At 36.7% G+C, this 22,056-nt stretch overlaps 1 protein-coding gene across 1 annotated transcript in view; it reads right to left on the bottom strand.

The window, feature by feature from the left end:
• dnah5 (dynein, axonemal, heavy chain 5) overlaps positions 1–22,056 on the bottom strand; it is a 153,610-nt gene that overhangs the window by 47,657 nt on the left and 83,897 nt on the right. Inside the window, exons 55-61 of the mRNA XM_065246255.2 lie at positions 18,074–18,341; positions 17,044–17,275; positions 16,840–16,954; positions 15,777–15,953; positions 10,461–10,664; positions 8,838–9,017; positions 8,515–8,652 (exon numbers count right to left, since the gene is read on the bottom strand). Coding sequence (XP_065102327.2) covers positions 8,515–8,652; positions 8,838–9,017; positions 10,461–10,664; positions 15,777–15,953; positions 16,840–16,954; positions 17,044–17,275; positions 18,074–18,341 — 1,314 coding nt within the window. The remainder of the gene's footprint in view (positions 1–8,514; positions 8,653–8,837; positions 9,018–10,460; positions 10,665–15,776; positions 15,954–16,839; positions 16,955–17,043; positions 17,276–18,073; positions 18,342–22,056) is intronic.

Here is a 22,056-nt window from a genome sequence, read left to right as displayed (position 1 = left end):
AACTTTTTAACATATAGAAAATACACGTTAAGCATGTTGTGTTTATTTCCTAATTACAAGCTTTTGATGAAATTGCACCAAAACTAAACGTGCATAAAAACATAAAAAAGTCATTTAAATAAGCGAAAAAATATTTTTTATGAGCTCAAAAATTTGAATATAATGTGCTATTGCTGAAAATTGCCCATCTCTAAAGGAGAATATTCATCTTTAAAGTTTAAGAAACAAAAAAGTACTGATAAGCATTCTCAAACATATATATTCTGTAAGCACTCATTTATCCATAATGATGTAATTTATTTTTTAATAACATATTGTCGCTGTCGGGCAAAGATACTCTCTGGACACCAAGACCATGTCTATGGGTTCAAGAATAACAGAATATTGGCCATTTGAAACTCGAAAGTCATCACTTTATTTTGTCCCATTGTTTTCCATTTTGCGTGTGGTAAAACTCCTGTGCGCGTCGTTCAAATTCATTGAAATTTCGTACACTTGTAGTTTAGCAAGTATGTATAATACAATCAGTCTGCACATCGTCTGAGGAAATCCGAAGTTGCGTCGAGGGGAACCAAGCTGACAGCCGCGACAGCAGAGATTGTCACGTACCTACAGAAGGGTATTGGAAAAAGCTTGCATCTGACCTGCAGCGATATCATTCTGGCTTGTTGGGATGTCAGCCAGCGAGAGTCATCTGATTCTGACCTTGTTCTTTTACTCCTTAGAGTCTAAAACCAGGAGGGCATATTAAGTATTCATTGTATTTTCATTTTAACAGAGCAGCTATGGTTGCGCGTTTCACACACCTCTCCAAACCACGTTGTTAACACTATACTTGTTCGACTTCATGCGGCGCCGCAAGAACCGACAGCCGGATGACGTCAGAGTACCGCGAGAATGATTCAAGAAATCATATTTCGCCTCGCTCTCGCGATACTGTGACGTCTTCTGGCTGTCGATTCTCGGGGCGCCGCATGAAGTCGAACAAGCCTATTGACAGCAGCAAAAGCTACGCATGCGCATTTAACTTGTAAAACTCAAAGGTGAATGGGTAATGTAGTCTCTGCTCTCGGTGGGACGAATTAGGTAGCTTGCATTGTGAAGGGCGCTTTGAAAAGCGGCAGCGCAGCCAAATAATTAAATTAAGCCTCTGATTTAAACAGATGTGCAAACGAGCGTTCTGGTACGTTAGAAGTAGGTTCTGGGCGCAGGGAGAGGCGGTGGTACGCTCAAGAGCTATATTTGGAAGTGGCGGTACTGGCCCACATTAAAGCACTGGCGGTAGCAAAGGTAGACGGCCCTTTGAAAAGCAAAAGAAAGCTGATAAAAATGAGAAACCTACACTGAAATAAATTGGAGTAGGATTTAGGCTACTTAACAAAATCTAAACATTTTTCACTCAGAAAATGCTAGTAAATATAAACAAAATTATCAGCAGCTTTAACTTTATTACTTTTTTAATTTTAATTCACTCTTTGTTTCAGCGATGTTTATAAATGTACTATATTTTTGCATTTTGATTACAAACTGTTCTACACTGAAAAGAAACTAATGTAACCTGATTTAATCACGTAAAACACAAGCACAACTTTTCTGAATGATGATAATCACAAACATCCCAGAGTTTGTAAATCAATTGTTTGTAAAACATATTTAATGCTAACTTTACTTAAAAATTCAGAAAATATTTTTTACAGTGTATAAATAAAAAGACATGAAGGAAGTTAATTCCAAAATGTAATAAATTGTACATGGTTTAGCTGCTTGTTTTAGCAGCTACCAGTGACAGAGAGTCAAGAAATTAAAAACCACCCACCCCTAGGTCTGCCAATTCTTTGCCAACCCCCAATGCTAATCGATCACCTCATCAAAGAAAACCGGTTTATCCAGTTTTCACCAGCGTGTTGGGTTTTAATATCAACCTTTGCAGTTTCTTTGTTAAAATGTAATTTAAGCAAATAGGCCTAATACATAAGCTGTATGTTATTTTAAATGAATGTTTATAACTTATAAAATTAAGTGGATATCAGGTAACTTAATTTGACATATGTTGATATAACCTAGGCTCTTAAGTCCCACGCAATCGCCATGAGACACACGCATTTCTGTCAGTTCACACGCTCACACACCAAACCTTGTAAGCTATTTATCACGCTGAGAAGTAAAATAGAACTTTTCCTGCTATACAAATTAATAAAGGAGGTGCTGGTATACAGAGCATTTCTGTCGAGTTTAGCAGTACATTTTTTAGGTGTGGTCAACTTTACGCAGCGCCACAAGAACCGACAAGCAGATGACATCAGAGTACCGCGAGAAATAAAGCGGAGGAGGTTGGTTTTAAATCGCTCTCGCGGTACTCTGATGTCATCCACTCATGTTTGAGTCTGTATCAGATGAAAATACAGATTTTGAGGAACAACTTATTGTTTGGAGATTGTCAATGGACGTTTCTGAGTGGTATGTTTGTTTTTTCAGTGTAGACCTGCAAAACGCCAAATGCATAAAAATTTATTAATATGGTAATGTCTTAGCATGATATGTTTTCTAAAATGTTTAAAAATGAACAAATCAGTTGTGCGAAACTACACAGAATTTTTTTTTAATGAAACATATTCAATGGTTACAGTGCCTCATGGTGGGGTTGAACCCCTGGTTCAGTTTACCCCATCTGTTTCACTTTGCCCCACAGCCACCGTTCTGGGAAACTGCCTAGCTTAGTAATTCAGGCTAATCTTTAGCTAAATCATTCACATGGTTTTATACATTAGCCTATCACAAATATTTATGGTATGAATATTTAGACCTGGATAAATCTACTTTAACATAACAGCCTTTATACCTGGTATGTATAAATTTTACTTTGATAGGATAAAAACTGTTTTTTTTTTGTTAAAAAAATCATACTTTAATCATAACTTTTTAATTTGTCCTTCTCTTTAACATATAAATTATGGTTGCTACCTGTATTTGTGGTCACACGGCTACAAATCTGTATGGTTGCCTAGATAAAGGGGGTGGGTCAACTTACCCACTGGCTCACTTTGCCTCACTCTCCCCTACTTGGTATTGAGAAACGGTGTTTATCGAAGCCGGAGCGCGAGCTACAAACTACAGAGCGAGTGCGCGGGTGCACAATGGTGAAAGAGCAACACACGATGTAAATAATTATACCAGTGCTCGCAGTACAGACGCTTTATATTTTAGCGTACTGCGTACCTTCACTTTCTTTTGCGTGCCACCACTTCTCATGTTGCTGGTACTTTGCCTTAAAGAGTCAAAGGGCGTTTCTATGTGGCGCTGCGCAGACAGTTCGGCAACGAAGACATCAAAGTACCGCGAGAGCAAGTCGAAATGTTACAAATGGTCCGACTTTACCTTTGCTCTCGCGGTACTCTGATGTCATACGCCGACCAGTCAGCGCCGCACCATTTAAAGTCGAAAAAATATTTTTGAAAAAAAATGCACTAATAAAGATATTAGACAAGTTTTTCATGAAAGGAAGAGAGTTACTCCAAGAGGAAAATTTTATTGGAATTCCATTCTAAGAGATGTAATTTGGTGTAAAGCATGGTTGCTGCCCTATAAATTTTGAATTTCAAATAAAGTGAGAGAAATTCATTTGAAGATATTACACAAAATATACCCAACTAATTTACTACTTTCTAAATTTATGGACATTGGGAACGAATGTTCATTTTGTAATAATACTGAGGAGTCTTTATGTCATTTATTTTTTGATTGCCAAAATGTTCAGGCATTTTGGAATGAATGTTTTTCTGTCCTATCAACTAAAACTAACACAGTCATAACATTTAATATGAAAGATATTATTTGTTACTTTGAGAATGATGATAAAAACATTTACAATTTGGTAAATTTCTTCATTTTGTATGGCAAATTCTTTATTCATAAATGTAGATTGTTAAAATCTTATCCTTTACACCTGGTTTTCTTAAAAGAAATCACTCTCTTGTATTTGGCGTCCTGTGAATGTCTTCTATTTTATTTTTATAACTATTTTGTTATTCAACTTTGGAAGTTTCTATTTTGATGCCTGTTTTCTGTATTAATGTTCATATGTTCTCTAAAAAAAAAAAAAAAAAAAAAAAACCATTTAAAGTCGAACACACAAAGCGTCTAGGCAGGGCCGCTGGAAGTCATTTTGAACAGGGGGTGCTGTGAATTTTTTAACCAAAAAACCTATGAGCCTATAGGCCTATTTAAAATACATTTTAAAAATAAATACATTGAGATTTACTACTTTATTGTCATATACACTTCAGGGCACACAGCCAGGGTCTGAAACACACAGACATCATCAGTTCTCAGATGAATATGCGCTATTAATCAGAAGCAAAAATACTTATCCCAGGGGGAATTACTTTCGTTACAATTTACATACAACATATAATATTATAACAACATATAATATTAATTAAACTTCACAATTTTCAATGTCCATGCGGACGAACATATTTTACTTTCGTTTTTAAGTTAGAATCACACGACAGATGTAAAATATTCTCACATTAACATACCTAGTAAATTTTTATATAGATCTTTTTTTTTACTAAATAGTACTATTACTGTCTTTTTTAAACTTATAAATAATTCATAATTTGAACAAAAATAATGATGGGTTTAGTTCTGATATTGTATACTTTTATAAAGAAATACATGGTGTATAATGACATTTTTAGAATAGGCTTTATATAAGGTTTGTACTATAAAAATACTCTATTTTTTACAAACAAAAGATAAAGAATTTACAAACGTGTGGAGAGCCATTTCAGCACTTGGACAGCGAAATGTTTTTTTTAAAAGCATTACTTAAAATGTTTTCTCATCTCACCATATCTACAGGTGCAGAGTCATTATATACAATAAATCCGTTGGGTAGCATTTAAAAAAAACATTTAAAAGTAGATGCATTTGTTTAAAGCAAAGCATTTATTTACTTAGCTACAGATGAAGCAGCTATTTAAGCCTTCTAACGTCTCATAATTGATCATCATTTATGTCCAAGAGACTCAATAATAATCTGTTACATTTTAATCCTTTAATTTTTCATATTAAAAAGCGTTTTTGTGCTGCTGCGCATCCATGTATGTAATAAACAAACCCGCGTTGTCATTCCATTAATACGCATATTATCAATGCGCTCTTTACTCGCGCAGAAAAAAACTCGCGTCGCGCATTGCGCCGGTTGTATAATAGAAATTCCAAAGTCTCTCATGAGCTAGGGGACGAATGTCCAGGGAGTTCAGTATTTCTGTGTGGGCATGCATCAGGGAAAGGTGTGTGAGTCTTTTCTGGGTCATGGTGCTGTACCAATGTCTTTAAAAGACGCAAGACAAAGAAAGTGCGCTCGGATGAGGCCACGGATAGGCACAGTAATGAAATTAAAATCCAAAATACACGTAATAACCTACGTGTGTCAAAAATAATTTCCTAAAATATTCATAAGTAATATATCAATTGTGCAAAATATTTTTACTTAAAAAAAAATATATTTCTCGCTTTTCCGCGACCATGCGTCAAGGTCTGGAGGAAAAGGATACCCGCCCGGTGCCGATTGAGCATGTAAGCATATGTTTTCTTGTTCGCTCCACGCAACACGGGTTTAAACGCCGTTTTTTTTCTAAAGAATAATGTTTAAACTTTATTGGTGGTGGTTGAGAATAATTTATATTGCAGAATAATGTATATTGCATTTTAGCGCAATATAAATGTATCATATTGTTATTCTTAATATAAAAGAATACTAATACCTATATTTTTTACAACATTTTTAACTTTAAAACATACATATAAAGATGCTTTGTACAATAGCTTTGCTTCTGACAACAATTTTCTGTAATAAATCAGTAAATCAATCACAAAATGTGTTGAAAGTGGCGAATAAAATGCTTGTCAATTCAAACAAAGGTGTATAAAACCGCTTTAATTAACAATAACTAAACTGTGCTCTTTTGCATACCTCTACTTTTCTCATGTCTTTCTTTATACCACCTTTATCTTTTTAAAATCTTGCCACTTTTAGAAATAATTTGTTTGCATTTTTTGTATACTGCACACTTTATTTGCATCAACTATACCCATAATAACATTTTCTACGTTTTTCTTTCAATAAAAATAAACATATTTATTATTGTCTTAACTTAAAACTTTGTTTTTTAATTTATAAATTAGATTTTATATAATATTTTAGTAATATATTTACAAAGCCACTGAATATTTTTACTGTTATGAATAACGGCTGAAAGGATAAAAAAAAATCATAACACTGACTGCCTATATGCGCAAGAAAGGTATTATTAAAGTTTTAAATATGTAAAACTAAATAAAGATATCATATGCCCACTGTACAGTATGTAGGCCCATGTTTTCTTGTTCGCTCTGCGTGGGTTTAAACGCCGTTTTTAAAGAATATTTTTTAAACTTTATTGGTGGTGGTTGAGTAGAATTCCTCTTTCCATATGTAAAGCAATTTAGCGCAATATACATGTGTCATATTATTGTTCTTAATATATTAAGAACAATAATACTACTATATTTTTACAACATTTTTAACTTTAAAACATGTATTTTTATACCACATGAATCTCTTTAAAATATTAATACTTTTAGAAAAACGGACATAATTATTAATATTATGAACAAACAATGAAACGGTGTCAAAATTCGACAACACAAATAATTAAGATATACATTGTAAATAGAGTTAAGTGTATTAGGCTCACACTAAATTCTTTGTTGCACTTAGTATAAATGCCCATTGCACGTACAGTCATCTTAATATATGTATGCGCTGTTATGCTTGCAAGAATTGGTTGACGTCACTTTGCTGTTTTAATAGAAATGTTAAATATTCAGCAATGCCCTACAATACAGCAATAACTTCTGGAAACAACCGCAATGACAACGCATATAAAAATGTAGTTTTTTATGCGCCACCTGGTGGATTTTCTGTGAAGCGAAACACATTAAGGGAAAAGGGAAAGTAGCCCCCCCGAAAACACTTGCAGAATTCTGCGTGACTCCGCGAGACGATTTGGCGAATGCCGCGGGAGAAAACGCGCGTTTTTAAAGGCCACATCTGTAGTGATGTCCACGTCACTCAGTGACTGACGATCAGTGCATTAAGGAAAGTAATTACAGTTAAAAAGTCCATTGGGATATTTATTCAAGCATCTGTTCTCTAAGGCATGATCAGAGCTGACATACATCAACATGAGGCTCAGTCAGTTTAAAAGCTGTTCATCACACAATTATCAACTCATTTATGAAATGTTAGGAAGGCTCATTATACATTGTGAAATGGAACATTGGTGTTTGCAGCGAACCGTCTATAAACCCAGCGTCAATTTGTAGAAGCACATTGAGTACAGACTGAATGAGTCATCTGCAAGATGGTTTTGGGCTTTATTAATAAGATTACATTAAATTTTATGCAAAAATGCAAATGAGTGATTTGGTATTTACTCTACGTACTAATTAACAGCTGATTCACCATTTTCTCTCAGCCAAACTTAATGGGAAAATGGATTGCAGTTCATTTTCTCTGGGTCATGGTGGAATTATAATTGAAAATCTCTCATAATTTACTCATTCCATATGTCTATGGCCTCCTTATGATGAGACAGGACTGTTTTCAGCTGAAGTAAGGAAATAATATACATCTTTCCTGTTTTCTATATGTCCTTTGTTGCCCACTCTTGTTGTTATTGTTTGTTTTAACATGATGTGATCACTGTTTTTGTCCGTGTCTTTTTGTATATAGACTGTATAGTGTTTTTGTATGTATGTATTAACTGGCGTGTAACATCAATCTGCCAAGGGGTCTGCAGATGGAAATTAGCCTAAGGCTATAATCTGACATATTTACATTTGTGAAAATGTTCATTAATATGTATTGTTCCCCTTTTTCTTTTTTTCAAATAAATAAATAAAATAAATAAATCAGGGATGGCTGAGTAAATTATGAAAATATTTCTTGAAATGCACATATGCAAAATCCACTTTTACAAGGTGTTTAGACATAAATGTGTGTTGGCAGTACAACCCTAAAAAGAAAAAAATCCACCCTCATCTTTTTTAATCCCCATTAAACCAAAGCAGTCTCATTAGACATGCTTTTTTATTTTCTTGTTAATGTGACATCACACTGATAAAGCCCCGCCCACGGCCACTGGCTGACAAGTTAATTTTACCCAAAAGCTTTAAATACTATTTTCACAGGAATCCAATCTCTTTTGAACCAAAATCACTCACTGTATGTTTGTAAGGGAGTGAGGAGCTGTACCTAACATTTTGGACATGCTATAACAAATGATCTGTGGAGCATTTTGAGCTGAAACTTCACAGACTCATTCTAGGCACACTTGAGACTTATATTACATATCGTTAAATGGGCATAACACTTTTGTTGATTAGGTTGAAAAAATTATATGTTATCAAAACCTATTTCAAATTTGGTTGATCTGCACTATGATGATCTGACATAATGGTTACCTGTTTCTCCATCATGGCCTTCTCATACTCAGCCCGAACTACATCCAGTTCTGCTTGTTTAGCATCTAGTTCAGCTTGGGCTTTCTGTAGGTCAGCATTGGCTATGGCCAGTTTGTTCTCCTGCACTGCCAGATTAGCCTGAATGATTGAGAAAAAAAGAAAGACAAAAAAGAAAGTTGAGAGAACTGCGAAACTCATAAAACAATCATGTATCAAGTATAGTAACATGAATTTAGAATCATTTTATAGTCTAAATAATCAAAAGCATTCAGTTTAAAAATAGCCAAATATACTTAAAATAAAAAAGTTTCTTGTGGTCTCACCTTCAAAGGAAGCACTTCTTTATTGATAGAAAAGAAGGCAGCCATTGCTTTGGTCCAGGAGCAGAGCCCTGCAACATTTCCACACACCCTCTTGGCTGTTTCGATGTTATAGTCAGCCATGTCAAAGTATGGACACAGGAGCTCCACTACCTCCTCATTGATGGTGTCTTTGGGGAATTGCTGCAGAAGAAACACAAGCACACTAGAGTCAAATGAAATGAAATACTAAAATATTGGATTACACAGAACATAAAAGGAAACTGGCAGCCTTAAAAATATGGCATATAAGATATATCTCTGATACTGTCACTGGAGTGGTACCCTTTGAAAAGATCTTAATATGCAGAGGCGTCATGCCCATTAAAACTGAGGGCACGTGCCCCCTCAGTTTTTTCATGCAAATGGATTTCGTATGCAACCTCAAAATTAAAGAAGCTCCCACTAATCTGTTACTTGTCTTTTTATCTGTTTAATATGCACCATGTTATCAGTTCTGTGCTGCATCCTCGTCACTTTTCAGAGATTTTTTGCACGTTTTGATAGGGTTTTTGATCATGTAACATGTTGCTCTCGTCTCATCACAAAGGCTGCATTTGAGCGCAGGATCCTTGCTGCCTTTTTTTTTGGTATCTGAAGAATTAAAATGTCATCAAAACATCTCCAAACCTGTAATGTGATTGCAATGTGCAGTCAATCCTCAATGCATAAAAAAGGTATGGTTAAAATCGTGACCGTATTTACGTTTTCTAGATTCATTTCTAGAGTTCACATACAGTATGAGGTAAAATATAGTGCGAAATGCGTTCCCCTAATAATTCTACATAAACATATTAAAAAACATTTTTTTGTTTAAAGTTTTAAAGGGGCCATGTCACAAGACTTTTTAAAGATGTTAAATAAATCTTTGGTGTCCCCAGAGCACATATGTAAAGTTTTAGCTCAAAATACCATATGAACAATTTATTATAAAATGTTAAAATTGCAATTTACCTTTTAGGGTACCACCCCAGCGACAGAAAAAGGAACAACTTTGTACCTTTTTTTCTGACAGTGTATAGACCATTTTGCAAGATGTAAACAACACTGGTCCAAGCACTTCTTGTTGTTTTTAATTTAATTTTAATTTAAAAATTTAATTGTTCAGTTCAACATTTGTTGTTGGTTGTATTTTGTTCTAATATTAATTAATATAAATATTTAGTTCAGTGTTAAAAAACTGAAACAGGAAGTGATTCTGGACCAGTGTTGTTTACATCTTGCAAAATGGTCTATAAAGTGGCTTTAAATGCTTAAATATCAAAATAAAATTTGAAGGTGTATACGAGTTAAGGAAAGTCAGTGGTTTAAAACGTCTGCATGTATAATTAAATTTATAATTTAGGCTGGATTGTTTTGTGTCTGTTGCGTGCTATAATGTTGCGAGCGAGTGTGTGGGTGCAGCCCCTACTACTTCACATCAGCACATTAACAAACAACAATCAAAAAGATGCAGACAGAGGGGGTATAATTGTAAGACGAAACCAATGATAGTGACGTTATCTGTAATAAACACTAGCACACTGCACTACTGCATCATCTGTGGTATAATAAAAAGCAACATTGCATAGTCCACTTGTACTTTACCTGTAAACTGCCCAGGAAGTTTCCAGCTGTCATAAGTTTGAGTGACTCCTGCCAGGACGGCATGATGCAGTTTTTCTCAGGGTCGATCTTTACCGTGTTTACTTTTCTCTGGAAGAGCAGCAACACACAGTCCATAATGCGCATGATGAGGTGAGGGGGTCGGCCCAGTGTTCTCACTGTGGCAATGTCTGCTGGCTTTATGGTCTGTTAAAAGACAAAAAGAGAGAAAGAAAAAATGTAAATTAGTCAGGTTGCTATCTGAATAACACACAGTAGTATGAGAGCAACTGTTATGGCTTCAAGTGGATGACGTAACAGCGCAATGGGCCAGACCTGTAAGCAAGGGTAAAGGAGAAGAGTGGGGCAAAAAGGTGTTAAAGGAGCATTTCACCCGTAGAAACATTAATCTTTATTAAAAGTGTGTCATATTTGTAGTCAAAATGTAACACACATTTTGAATTTGGTGCCTATTTGACAGAGAAAAGGGGTGTTTGTAGTCTCACTCCCTCAACAAAGATATTGGACTTCCCTCTTTCAATGATGCAAAATGATGATTTTTACATCATTGAAAGAAGGAAGTGCAACACTGAAATCTGTTTTTCTCCTTTCTCAGCAGCAACTGAGAAAATTTTGCATGACCATTCAAAAACATGACTGGGGTTCTCACTATACAAAGCTTTATGCAAATGGGTGAAGTGTCCCTTTAATAGTGGAGAGTGGGTATATATACGGCAATATAAAGAGTAAATATAATCGGTAAATGTGTTGAAAATGCTTAAAGGAAGAGAACTGGGAGGACAGAGAGGATAAAATGGTAATGGTAAAGTGAAGTATATTAAAAAAACCAGATAGGGTTAGAAACCAGTCTGTTCACCTGTTATTAAGATGGACTTTTGGTGTTTTCGGTGTATTATTGGTGTATATAATCCATTTTGAGAAATTAAAAGCCCTGTTTATTACAAAATCTGCCAAAAAAAAATGTTTATTACAAAATCTTTTAAAAATGAATACTTTTGGAATGTACTTTGGATAAAGTCCATAAATGTAAAAATGATTTAATATGGAAATTATCCAGTCTAGTAGTCAGGTAAAACAGATCTTAGATCTAAAAAACAGCAACGGTAGAACAAAGAAGGTTTTGCAATGGCATTGTAAATAAAATTGTGAGTTGATTCATGCTTATTAACAAAAAAGTAAAAAAAATACAATTGTTAAGTCGTAAATCTCACAGTCAGAATACACACTGATTCAATTTAACATTAATCACCACCATTTGTTTTCTCTGTGTTGGGGATGTTTTGAAATATGATGGTATTTAATCAAGCTAAAAAGCACATAGGGAGCCATGCATGAATAAAAAGCCATTTGGAGAAAGCAAATGGAGAAAGAATAATGAGTCCCAGGAATAATGGGCTACATGCAGGTAGGAGAAAGACAGTAAGCAGGTGTTTGAGGGTATATTTGGGTGGGTGTATGATTGAGTGGGTTGGTGTTATGTTTGTGTGTGGGGTTGGTTACAGAGTTCTGCTGTCAGACCCCTGCGTGCTACGAGACCCCCTACAGCAACCTTGCCATCACCGGGCTATTTTTACACCCTACCAGGCAGCATGTAATTACTCCAAATCTGCGGGCACCATAATGCCCCACCAACATCACACAGCAGCAACTGATGACACCCTCCTTGCATTTGCTCCTGTCTGCCTCTCTCCTCTCACCTACTCTCATTCTCTTTCCTCTTTTTCGCTCTCTGTTCCTCCTATACACTTCTTATCCCCTCTTAGTTTCTCTTCCTCTCCAATCTCATTTGCTTCTCACCTCCTTTTCATCCTCCCTATTCTCCTCTCAGTCCCTTATCTTAATCTCTCCTTCCCTATCATTCACTCCTCCACTCATCTCTCCTCCTCTTCCCTCTCATCACTGCTACTCTCCTCTCTTTTTCAACGTTCCCCTCTCTTTCTCTCCCAAGTCTGATCTTTCTCATTTGCTCCTCTCCTCATTTCATTTCCTCATACTCTCCTCTCATTTGCTCTGCTTTGCCATTCTCCCACTTCTCTCTTCTTCACTCCTTTCATTTTATTCTGTTATCTCCTGTCCTCTTATTCTTTGCTCTCCTCTCATTCGCTCTTCGTTTCTCACTAAACTAATTATGTAAACTAAAAATTTTTCATCTCATTCTTTCCAATACTCCCCTTTTTTTCCTGTCATTCACTTATCTCTTATTTTGTCCTCTCCTATCCTAACATTCCCTCCTCTCTTTCTCCCACTTACCCTACTTTTATTTCTTCTCTCATTCACCCTACTTTCCTCCAATACTTTGCTCTCAATCTTTCCTCTTATTCTCTCCTCCTCTCTACTATCATTTGCTTTTCTCCTCCTATTACCTTCCCTCCTCTCATTCGCTCCTCTTTACTTCATATCTCCCCTACTCTCCCCTCAATCCCTCCTCTTATTCTTCCCTCCTCTTCCCTATTATTTACTCATCCACTCATCACCCACACTCAACCCTTATTCGCTCCTACTCTTCCCACTCATTCTTTGTCCTCCTCTCATTTACTCTTTCACTCATCTCCCACACTCACATCTCATTCTCTCCTCCTTTTCCCTCTCATTCTTTGTCCATCTCTCATTTAATCCTTCACTCATTTCCCACACTCACATCTCATTTTCTCCTCCTCTTCCCTTTCATTCTTTGTCCTCCTCTCATTTACTCCTTCACTTATCTCCCACACTCCACCCTTATTCTCTCCTTCTCTTCCCTCACATTCTTTGTCCTCCTCTAATTTAATCCTTCACTCATCTCCGACACTCACATCTCATTTTCTCCTCCTCTTCCCTCTCATTCTTTGTCCTTATCTCATTTACTCCTTCACTCATCTCCCACACTTACATCTTGTTCTCTTCTCCTTTTCCCTTTCATTCTTTGTCCTCCTCTCATTTACTCCTTCACTCATCTCCCACACTCCACCCTTATTCTCTCCTCCTCTTCCCTTTCATTCTTTGTCCTCCTCTCATTTACTCCTTCACTCATCTCCCACACTCCACCCTTATTCTCTCCTTCTCTTCCCTCACATTCTTTGTCCTCCTCTCATTTACTCCTTCACTCATCTCCCACACTCCACCCTTATTCTCTCCTTCTCTTCCCTCACATTCTTTGTCCTCCTCTCATTTACTCCTTCACTTATCTCCCACACTCCACCCTTTTTCTCTCCTCCTCTTCCCTCACATTCTTTGTCCTCCTCCTCTCCTTTTTCCTCTCATTCTTTGTCCTCCTCTCATTTACTCCTTCACTCATCTCCCACACTCACATTTTATTCTCTCCTCCTCCTCCCCTTCCCCCTCATTCTTTGTCCTCCTCTCATTTACTCATTCACTCATCTCCCACACTCACATCTCATTCTCTCCTCCTTTTCCCTTTCATTCTTTGTCCTCCTCTCATTTACTCCTTCACTCATCTCCCACACTCACATTTTATTCTCTCCTCTTCCCTCTCATTCTTTGTCCTCCTCTTATTCACTCCTTCACACATCTCCCACACTCACATTTTATTCTCTCCTCCTCTTCCCTCTCATTCTTTGACCTCCTCTTATTTACTCCTTCACTTATCTCCCACACACTCCACCCTTATTCTCTTCTCCTCTTCCCACTCATTCTCTTCCCTAATCTCATTCAGTCCCTTTCTCATCTTACTCCTACTTTACTCTTATTCTCCCCTCTTAAGGGCGATTTATAGTCGTGCGTAGGTCCTACGGCGTAGCTACGGCCTGTGGGTAGCTCTGCGTAGCCTGACGCGCACCTCACAAAATTTCTAACAGCGCGTCGGCTCTACGCGGATCCGTAAGCGCTGTGATTGGTCCACCAGAACCCCTCCCGTCAGGTAAAAAAACTGCGTCATAGGTATTTCCGTTTGAGACGGTGAAAACAAAGATGAGCTATTCTCTTCACACTCCACCACAGTAGGTGGCGGTATGCACCTATGAAGTTGGTTCGCAATCCGCCATAAAATCTTCACTACTCTCCCATCATTCTATCATCTTATTCTGTTCCCTCCTCTCATTCGCTCTCCTTTCATCCTATACCCTTCTCCCATTCTCTTTCTCATTCACTCCTCTTATAACCGCTTATCTCCTCTCATTCTCTTTTTCCCATCTCCCCCTTTCTCCCCTCCTCTAAATTGTCATCTCTTCTCATTTCCTCTCATTCATGCCTCTACTCTTATTTCTCCTACTTTCTTTTATTCTCCCATTCAGTCCTCTCCTCCTTTCATCTCCTCTACTCTCCTCCAATTTGCTCCTTTTCTCCTTTTTAATATTATTCTCTCATTCTTGCATTTCCTCTTATTCTCTGCCCACTCTGTCCCATCTCTTCTTCTCTCTGCGTCACTTCTTTCCTTTCCTCTTATTCAGTTATCTCCTGTTCTCTTATTCTTTGTTTTCCTCGCATTCTCCTTCATTTCACTCTAAACTAATTCTCTCTCATTTTTTCATCTCATTCTCTCTCATACTCTCCTTTTCTTTCCTATCATTCACTCATCTTTTATTTTGTCCTCTACTATCCTAACATTGCCTCCTCTCATTTGCTCCTCTCTTTCCCTACTTACCCTTGTTATATTTTCTTCTTTTATATACCCTCATTTCCTCCTATACTCTTCTATCATTCTCCCCTCTTACTCTCTCCTCATCTCCACTCTCATTTGCATTTCTCCTCCTCTCATTTTCCATCCTTTCCACTCAATCGCTCCTCTTTACTTCATATCTCCACTACTATCCCCTCAATCTCTCACCTCTTCTCCTCTTCCCTTTCATTCGCTCCTCTCCTCCTCTCATCTTCACTACTCCCTCCTCATTCTATTATCTTATTCCCTTCCTTGCCTTACTACTACTTTCCTCTTATTCTCTTTCTCTCATTCACTCCACTTATCACCGCTAATCTTCTCTCATTCTCTAATCTTATTCTCCTCTTAATTGTCATCTGTTCTTATTTCCTGTCATTCATGCCTCTCCTCCTCTTATATCTCCTACTTTCTTTTATTCTCCCATTTGCTCCTCTCTTTCTTTCATCTCCCCTACTCTCCTCTCCTTTGCTACTTTCCTCCTTTTATCATCTTATTCTCTCATTCTTGCCTTCCCTCTTTCTCTCCCCTTAACTCCTCTCCATTCCTCCTATTTTATTCTCTCCAGTTCTCTTATTCTTTGCTCTCCTCTCATTCCCTCTTTGTTTCTCTCTAAACCTTTGCTAATTCTCATCTAACTTTTCCATCTCATTCCCTCCTCTCTTTCCTCTCCACATTTGTTTTGTTTCCTTGAATTTGCTCCAGACCTTCAGTGCTGCCTCTGCCTCTTCCAGAGCTGGTTTGGCGGCCTCAAGTTTCTCTTTAGCGATGGCCTTGTCTGCAGAGATACTGTCAACAATGGCCTGGGCTTTATCTTTGACCTTCTGAACTTCAACTTTGACCGTTTCAGCCGCCTGAGCCTTTACAGTCACCTCCTTCAATACCTGATGAACAGAAATTAAGACACTAATACCAATATCTCATGTAGTGGTACAAAACACATACCATCAAGCATCTTACAGAAAACATTTGGTCCAAAAATAAATGTGTAAAACTAGCTTTCTATACATATGTATATATATTTATGTAGCTCCTGTGTATACATTTCATTACCGATCTATAGTGAAATTATTGTATTACTGTAAATCGTAACAATAAACAAATTAGTGGGTGCTTTAAAACTTATCAATAGTACTAAAGTACCACCCAGCGGGAATACATATATCAAACCATTAAACAAACTATACTGCACGGCCTCCTGCACCATTATTGAATTTTGTGCTCCTAATTATAATGGCCACAAGCTGATATAATTCTTAAAAGGTTTTTAGCCTACTCGAGGGAAGTCTGAATCATCTATGACAAGGTAGTAAATGAAACTACCGTGGCAAAAGTGAGTGGGTGAGGTCAGATACTATTTTCTGAACCTGTCTTATAAAAGACCACTCACTGAAAAGATGGGAAGTTATTAACACCAATACATTTCAAGGCGGTTTTCACGAGGTGAAAAATCACTGTATCAAGCTGTGAAGCCATTAAACTCTCTAAAACTGCCTGGTAAAATAACATGATGTTCTGCTTACGTCTAAAAGATATAAAACGGTGTAAAAACACACCCTGTGTAGCCTAGATGTGTAGCCTGCATAAACTGACTGTGCAAGAAGTTGTCATGAGTGCCTAAAAATACGTTTGGTGTGGTTGGTTAGAAAGTTAGTGATAGGCACTTTGGTCTACTGGAGTATTATTGTATGAATTATTTATGTTCGATCAATGCTACTTATAAGAAAGTGAGGCTATAACACACACAAAGTGTTCAACACATTCCGTTACCATATCAGCCTTCTGGTTGGCGATCTGCAGCTCTTTCTCTTTGACCTCCAGCTCTTTGCTAAGGGCAGCAACAGACTCCGAAGCTTCCTTCAGTTTCTGAAGCCCAGTGTTCATCCTAATAAAATAACATACTTGAAAAACCACTTTTTACAAAGATCCGAAAAGACAATTAACTCATTTTACAAGACCTCTTAGGATATTGACCTGTCTGCGAGCGTCTGAACCTCTGAGTGCTTCTCTTTGTAGATGGTCTTGTAGTCATGGATGAAGGACAGGTAGGATTTGGGTGTAACATGCGTGGAACGGCGATACCTTTGGAAATAATCAACGCACTTTTCCGCCACCCCATCCTGAAATGATCCCATGCACTGAACCACCTCGGCCTTGACCTCGGCTGTGCAGTCTATGTCATACGTGGACAAGAAGTGCTCTGACACTGAGGGAAACCAAACAAGAAGCGTTCACATGTAATCTCTGTTTATTCACAAATTACTGTAATAACACTCATTTTGTCACGGCTCATCGCTGTGATGATTTTCTTAATTGTCTTTCAATATGTTTGCTCAAATTATTGTTCGCAGTTTGACTCTCGGCTACATTAACCCTTCATTCGTCCTAACAGTGCAGAAGCCATGTTCTCTTAAGACATAATCTATTTAAAGGGTTAGTCTATCCAAAAAGAAAGAAAATTCATTTTCTCATCCTCATGTTGTTCTTAACCTGTATGAATTTCTTTTTTCTGATGAACACACACACACAAAAAATGACAAATGGTGGTAAGAACACAGCTGATTGTAACCACTGACTTCCATAGTAGGATAAACAAATACGATGGAAGTCAATGGGTACCATCAACTGTGTGCTTACCGTCATTTATCAAAATATCTTCTTTTGTGTTCATCAGAAAATGAATTAAATAAATTAATTAAATAAAAAACTTAATTCATACAGGTTTACAATAACATGAGGGTAAGAAAATTATAACAAAATTTTCATTTTTGGGTGACCTATCCCTTTAAATTGTTTGTGGGACTGTTTATGCATTTCTATAATTACTCATTTGTATTTCTGTCAACGCTGAACTGCACAAGCACAAATTTATGGCAGTATGCCATGGTGACTTTTTAATATACAGTTTTCATGAGAAGACCTATATTGTATACAGCATGTAGCCTCCTCCAGTTTTTTTTTTTTTTTTTGACCTTGTTTGGTCCGCCCGACACATTTCACTGACCTGCGATCAAAGCATCTTTGGGCCAGCGGCTAAACCAGTCCATGGTGCATCCCGAAATGAGAGCAGGAAACTTCAAAGCCCGATTACGGAACTTTTCCCCCACCGGAGAGAAACACAGAACCACGTGAAGGTTCTGCCTCACTCGGCTCATAAAATACTCATGCAGGTTTTCATTCGTGGGTGGTCGTCGTGGAAACTCTCGCTTCATGACTGGAATGAGGTCGCTCATAATCTCGTCGATCTCATCACGAGCAAACAGATTGGACACCTGTGCCACACAGAATATTTACACGTCATTAGATTAAACCTAGCTGAAATTTCACTGGGACTTTTTGACAAATGTGCAATCTGGACATAATGACACACCTGTGAGGGGCAAAATTACTTTTTCATGAGAGAAGAAAAGATTTTTAAGTGGGTTTTTTTAATTCCCTATGAACATCTATGTGAATTTTTGTAAAGCCGCCTTTCCACTGTACATGACATTCGGACACGACTGTCGGAGTTCACCCCCTAGTGGCAGTTGTAATGAAGTTTCAGTTTAATCGTAAATCTGTGCCAACATGGGAAAGGAGCTCATTCCAGTGCAATATCTACCAATATTCACCAAAGTGGAATAAAATCACTGCAGTGCCCGTGGAGCAACTGAGAAAGGTGCCTTGGTCAAGTTAGCTAAACCAGTGGTTTTCAAACTGGGGGCCGGGGCCCCCAGGGGGGCCACGAGATGGTACCAGGGGGGCCACAGTTTTATGACATTTTATGAAATACATTAATTTATCATGAATTCTGTGTAATTAAACCTAAAAAAAAATAAGGTTACTAACCAAAAGCACTACTTTTTTGTATAATTTAATGTTTTTTTTTATTAAAATGTTGAGTTTTAGAACAGTTTTTTGTCACAAATTTTCTTTGGGGGGCCGCAAAGGAATGCACCGTACACAAGGGGGGCCGCACGCTGAAAAAGTTTGGGAACCAGTGAGCTAAACAATAGCTTCTGTGATTCATCCATTCGCAAGAGATAGTGCTTACATTATGACAACTTCATTTTGTGTTGTTTTGCGGGAGGTTTTTTGTGCAACGGATTAATCAATACACATCGGGTACAGTGTGCAAGGTTTGTGTGCGTGACAAATTTGCAGGATGACGAATACGAAAAAAGCATACGAAAACATAGAGTTTTGAAGTGTGTGGGGGCTTTGTATTCATTTAAATACATTTGTTAAATGCTGTCTTATCTCACCTACAGGAGTTTTATTAGCAAATTCTGGTCCATTTTAAAACTTTGCCAATGTGAAACCAAACCGAACCAAGAAGAAAATGCAACATTGTAACAATTTTAATCCTTGTTTGAAATAAACCAAACAATCTACAGGTCTGAAAACACACTCAGACTCTGTGATTCTGGCCTCTTCAGTTTCTTAAGCAAACCTTGAGACCTTCTGTATAACTGAAGGCTAGCTTGTTTTATTAATTTTCCTTAGCGCGAGTGCTTGAGTGCTCTTCTGCTGAGAATACGCTTCTCTTTACATACTTGACCATTACATAAGATTAATACAAATAACAGCCTTGACCAAACTTTGCAGTCCCAAGACAGTTGGAATGATGGGAGTTCTGGAGATGTGAACCCTGCTGTTAAATGATGCCCAGTTATTCTCAAAGAACTTTATTTATTCAGGAACGAAGAGATGCTGGGACAAAGTGTTAATGAAACACATTTCATTGTTTGTAAAGCTCCTCACACTTGGGTCTGTATTTGCTCTCTTACTAGACTTGCTAAAGTCTACTCTCTCTTGCTCTCTCTCTCTCTTTCCCTCTCTAAATTATGGAAAGAATGGTCTACTTAATGTTTAATGAAAAAGTAAGGTCAGTTAGAATTCACTGTAGTATTGATGTTGCACTACAGTTAACATAACTTAAAACAATTCATCAATATTTAAATTTCGTAATGTTGCCACCACCAAAATGGTACTGGGTGAAAATGGACAATAAATTAAAGAATTAACACCTCAACATCTGTATATAGAAACTTGTGAAATTGTGAAAGTTTTAATTATGTCATACAAAATGTGTAACGTTAGCCAATCAAAACAAAAAAAATTACATATAAGACTTTGGTTCCAAAACCCAATAAATCCATTTTGACTAATTTAGGTAAAATTGTGTTTTCTATACCAAGAAAGTGACAAGATAAAAACCACTATTTTCTGTTACAAATGTTCACATAGCATCTTAAGGTTATAAAAACATGAAAAATTCAAATGTATAATTTGATTTGCAAAGATTTATTCTAATAATTTTTTTAACTGATTAAACTGTTTTGAACTGATTATTTTTCCCACAAAATGCAATAAATCCATAACACGTTGTTTTTTCAAAATGGTATAAATCTGTTGAATCAATATATAAATGTGCATTCATCTTTGATAGAAGCTTGATGCTGTCGTGTGAGAATAAGCAACAGCCGGCATTTTTCCTTCGCCTGAGTGCCTCTCACGTAAATTATTTTATTTTAATGGTTACGTTTCTTCCCCACCACAGAAAACCACCACAGGTTTATCAATGCCATCAAAAATTTTATTTTGTTTTGGTTTGTTTGTTGATCACGAAGTACAAAGTAGATGATGAAAACTAGGATTCTGTGTGTATTCAAAGCACAGCTCCATTATTGTTTACAATGTGTGAAATGGTGCACTGTGATTGGTTAAGAGGATTTATTGCGTTCTGAAGAGAAGTAGGACTGGGAGAAAAGATGAGAGAAAAACACGTCAGATATCGGATTTTGCGTAAAACGAAGAATTGACTTTTTAATACTGAATTGATACAATACTGATTTTGGCCGTAACAATAAAAAAAATAGGTGTTTATCGCGTTTGGTAACCAAACTCTTCATATACAGTAGATGTTTATTTACATATTGACATAAATTCACATATAGGTGTCTATTTACATACATATAAGATTGTAAATAAATCATATAAAAAGTAGTAACTGTGAGTAATCGCATACAAAATAAAAGTGATTTTTTTGCATTATATATGTGTGTGTGTACTGTGTGTAATTATTATGCATATTTAACCACACACACATACATATATTCATTTCAGAAATTTTTTATTAATTTTTTAACATTTATATATCTTATTGAATATATAAAAATATAAATAAATATATATACACATGTAAATGTTTCTTAAATACATACATGAATGTGTGTGTATTTATATATACATAATAATTACGCACTGCACACACTCATATATTATGCAAAAAAAAAACACTTTTATTTTGTATGCGATTAATCCCGATTAATCTTTGCCCAGCACTAATAAAAATGTTAATTAAATGATATGCTGTACTTGTCATATTAATACAATAAGTTTTTAATCACATTATAACAAGACTTAAGAAGGAAAATGCCTCAAAAGTGTAGAAAGTTGACCCATCATCTTTAGCAAATTATATTGGTCTAGATTTAGTCTAGTGTTTATTTAGAAAGTCATTTAGTGACAGAGACATGGATCTGGTAGAAAATGCAAAGCACTGTTTTTGACGGGATAGTTCACCTAAAAATTAAAACTTTGTCATTATTTACTCACCCTCATGTTGTTTGAAACCCCAGCAGGGCCGGCGCCCTGAGGGGGCACTATCCCGCCCCCTCAGATCACCATTAATGTTGAATGGGATTTTAATGATAAAATGCCCTATTTAAAAATCACGTTTGCCTTGTGTATTGTCTTCCTAAAGTGAATTTTAAAGTCTAATTATTTAACAAAACAAAAAAACAAGTGTGCATGTATTCTACCGTGACACACGCCCACTCATGTGTAGCCTATAGGCTTGTTCGAATTCATCAGGCGAAGACATCAAAATGCCGCGAGAGCGAGACGAAACGACACTTAATATGATTTCTCGAATCGTTCTCGCGGTACTTTGACGTCATGTGATTGTTGGTTCTTGCAGCCGCGCCTGAAGTTGAACAAGTT

This window comes from Paramisgurnus dabryanus, chromosome 13, assembly GCF_030506205.2.
Source record: "Paramisgurnus dabryanus chromosome 13, PD_genome_1.1, whole genome shotgun sequence".
In the NCBI taxonomy this organism is placed as follows: Eukaryota; Metazoa; Chordata; class Actinopteri; order Cypriniformes; family Cobitidae; genus Paramisgurnus; species Paramisgurnus dabryanus.
This window is presented reverse-complemented; position numbering and strand designations above follow the sequence as displayed.